The sequence below is a fragment of the Hipposideros armiger genome, unplaced genomic scaffold (genome assembly GCF_001890085.2).
Source record: "Hipposideros armiger isolate ML-2016 unplaced genomic scaffold, ASM189008v1 scaffold_166, whole genome shotgun sequence".
NCBI classification, from domain to species: domain Eukaryota; kingdom Metazoa; phylum Chordata; class Mammalia; order Chiroptera; family Hipposideridae; genus Hipposideros; species Hipposideros armiger.
Window position 1 is genome coordinate 2,107,029 of NW_017731516.1, and position 3,856 is coordinate 2,110,884.

Here is a 3,856-nt window from a genome sequence, read left to right on the forward strand (position 1 = left end):
AAAACACATGCTTTGCTATGCTACTCTTATGTATAAAACACAAAATATGCAAACCAAAGAGGATGGCATGGGTAAAAGCACCTGTCCTTCTAAATATAAAATAATTGGTGTTTTGAAAGTCTTGCTTTCCATCCAATATCCAATACATCACCTTAGAAAAATGTAAAGTTGGAAACATTATTCAGACAAGTAACACCTCAATAGAATGTAAGCTCTTTGAGGGCAGGGTTTTTTGCTGGTATCGATCCCTGAAATATCTAAGGTCCTAGAAAAGGGCCTGACACATAGTAGGTACCCAGTGGATTTTTGTTGAATAAAAAACATCAAGGAAAGGAATTTTCTGATTTCTCTTTTTTATTTTCAGATTTTCACCAATGGGGACTCTGGTGCTAACCCCTATGTTGCTGTGAATATCTTGATTGCTGTGGGTGCTACCATCATGATTCTGGGTTTCCTGGGGTGCTGTGGTGCCGTGAAAGAGAGCCGCTGCATGCTTCTTTTGGTGAGTTCTCCAGACAAATCCCAACTTTCAGACTTCTGAGAATTATGTCCTACCCCCATTATCTATCAAAAGGACTTGCCAAGATAGATGGAACTCTAACACTAACTTCTGTTTAGAGGGTTTGATGGTGGAGGCTAATATGTTTAGGTTAGACTAAAGGACACCCTGAGAGAAGACAAATTTAGTCTTCATTTATTCATTATTACTGCTTACCTGCTACGTGCCAGATACTATGCTAAATGATGCACAGACAATTAGAACCCATTAGGGAAGATGGACAAGTGACAAAATATCTATGGTGGGAGTGGCTCAAGAAGAAAAGCGCAAAGTTATAGGAGGGAACTTTTAAGCCAGAAGCCGAAGTGAATAAGGTATTTGTACAGATGAGATTGTAATGAGCTTTCCAGGGGAAAAACACCTGGCCTTTTGGGCAAACTGCAAAGCCTTGGGTATGGCTAGAGAGTGGCAGAGGCTATTTTCGGTAAATAATGGGAGATGGGTCTGAGTGAGGACTGTGGCAAAATCATATTCCATGCTAAAATAATTGTAAGGGAGTGAGATAATCATATCTGTCACTTAGAAAGCTTCAAGGAGGATGGATTGGGTTGGGATAACCCACAGACTTCACTTTTACAATACACAGTAGAAACTAATAAACGGATACTGAAAAAATATTAGAAAAGTCATCAAATATTGATTAGATATAAATATGACATGAGTTTATCAGAGCTCATCTAAACTTTTCTCTCATAAAATAAGTATTTGTTTTAATTGTTTATTATGAGGGAAGGTAGAGAAAGAGTTTTAATGAGACTCCAATAAGATCCATAGTGGTTGTTTTTTGATTAATAAGGTCTCATTTGAATTGAGGAATTTCATTAGTTGAGGATCTTGTTTTAAAAAATAATTTGTGGGCCGGCCGAGTGGCTCAGTTGGTTAAGAGCTTGCTCAAGAGTGCGAGCTCTGAGCAACAGTGGTTCGAGTCCTGGCCTGAGCTGAGCAGCCGCTGAGCTGCCAACAGGTGGCAGGACGGCTCAGCTAAAAAAAAAAAAAATTAATTTGTGAGCTGTATTCTCCAAAGTTACAATTCAATGGATCTGAGGCAAGTTTTAGGAATCTACATTTATAACAAGGCCCAGGTGATCCTGATCATGGTAGAAACATTTTGCAGTCAGTTCTGAAGTTTGTTTTGAAATTTGTGTTTGATGAAGAAAGAAGAGAAAGGTAATATTCAAATAATTTCATCTAAGTTTTAAAACTTTCCCCCATTCAGCATCATACTGATGCCTACAATTTCATGAGTAAATTTTCATTTTAACCACTTTCTATGGTCAGTCTTTGGAGCAAATGTTTCTGAGTAGTAATGGTCTCAAAATTTGCTTCTTGAGGCAAAGGGTGAACTAAATAAAGGGTGGGTCACACTAATATGACCCAGACTGCAGAAACAAGTGCCACGTCAAAACATCCCAATATGTTATTGAATGAACTGGAGATAATATATATGCGTTTTCTTTTTTCTTCAGTTTTTCATAGGCTTGCTTTTGATCCTGATCGTGCAGGTTGTGGCAGGCATCCTAGGAGCGTCTTTCAAATCCGAGGTGTGTACAAATATGATATTTGATAATTTTGGAAACGCCTGAAAAATTGAAATACTACCGTATGGCTTGAATAATTCCACAATATATTTTTCATTTTCAGTTTGAACAGATTCTGAATGGCACTCTCCATGAAAACGTAAAGCTTTTGAGCTCAACCGATGAAAATGCAAAAGCATTCCAGGAGGCCCTGTCTGAATTTCAAGAAGAGGTAACTAGAATGTGTAGGTCATTTGGGGGCAGTTGGACATAGTTCCTCTGGGTTTACTTAATTTTTAACAGGCGGATTCCTTAAAGATTAAAAAATGTCTCCATTTTGCAGATTTTGACTAATTATTCTGTCCCCATGCAATAAGAAAAATCCAGGAATATTTCTATTTTCTTCCCCGAGCATCTTGTGGAGATCTAAAGCAGTTTAAAAGGACAAAGATTAAGAAGATATATTTTATGACAGATTAAGCCTCATTTGGGTCAAATCAATAATTGGTTAAATATTTACCATTTAGAAGCATAGTGTGTTTGGGGTGTTTAGAGAGCCTCCCTCTCTCTCACTCCATGCCCCTCCCCTCATAAAAATAATTATAGCTATCCTTTATTATTACTTACTTATGCACCAGGCTTTACATGGAGTAGCTCATTTAACTCTCACGACAACACTATCAGGTGGATAATATAANCTGGGGATAAGAATGAATTCATAAAGCTAGACAGCATCTTCAGTTACATTTGACTATTGTGCTCTGTCAGCCTCTAACCCTGAACAAAAGTCAGTATCTGCCAGGCCAACATTTACCAGCTGGACGTATGTGAATTGGGTTGATTTCTATTTTATCTGAAGTCAGTCACAAAGAATCCAGACTTTGCAAAGAACTGAATTTTACTAGTGGAAAACAGAGGTAGTAATTTTAAAAAGAGAAGCATGAGCATAAACACAGAAAAGAAGGATGTCAGGGAGGTATTTGGCAATATCTCTTTGTACTCAAGTGTCTCCTTAGGGGTGCTTTCCTCAGGATCAACAGCATTGTGAGGCAAGGCACCTGGGCAGCCATGCTTGCCCCAGGAAATCCCTTAGAATCCAAAGAGGACCTGGAGCCCTCTGCTTCCAGGTTCCACCATTCCTTCTCCTTTAGACATTCTCTCCTTGTCCTAAGACATTGTTCATCCAGACAGCTTGTAACACTGCTGTCCCTCTCCTGGAGCAAACACCTGAGCTCAGATTTCTACTTCTTCCCTGAATAAGAACAGCCACTTGATGGGCTGGACTTGAAACAGTGACCCTAGGCAGCCAACACACTGCTTCCTGGCCAGTCTGGCCGTGGGTTGCCTGCCCATGTCAGGCTCATAGAAGTGTTCCATTACCTGGCTGCATCCTCCAAGTCTCACTTGTGGATATTTGACCTATTATTTCTCTGTCTGGGCCATTTAAGCAAAGTTTTGAAAACTCAGCGAGGCTTCAGCCCTCTCCGATGCCTTAGGGTTTGCCTGCACTGGCCATGACATTCTAGTAAAGCAGGATTTGATGGTGAGTGAGTAGAGAGGGTTTCCTAATGCTGTGTTTTTTGGGTTTTGTTTGTCATTTTCTGTTTTGACCCAGATGCCATGCCAGTGTATTAACAAAACTGATGTCTTAGCACCAAACTTAAACGAACAAACCACCATCAAACACAAAACATGAAAAAGAAACAAAAAAGTCTTTAGGACATATGTAAATGGGAAGGGTTCCAAATATGTAAATTGAAACATTATCTGTAAGCATAGA

General features: G+C 39.3%; 1 protein-coding gene across 1 annotated transcript in view; it reads left to right on the top strand.

Moving 5' to 3' along the window:
• TSPAN8 (tetraspanin 8) overlaps positions 1 to 3,856 on the top strand; it is a 38,069-nt gene that overhangs the window by 16,409 nt on the left and 17,804 nt on the right. The window contains exons 3-5 of the mRNA XM_019651785.1: positions 365 to 502; positions 2,026 to 2,100; positions 2,201 to 2,308. Coding sequence (XP_019507330.1) covers positions 365 to 502; positions 2,026 to 2,100; positions 2,201 to 2,308 — 321 coding nt within the window. The remainder of the gene's footprint in view (positions 1 to 364; positions 503 to 2,025; positions 2,101 to 2,200; positions 2,309 to 3,856) is intronic.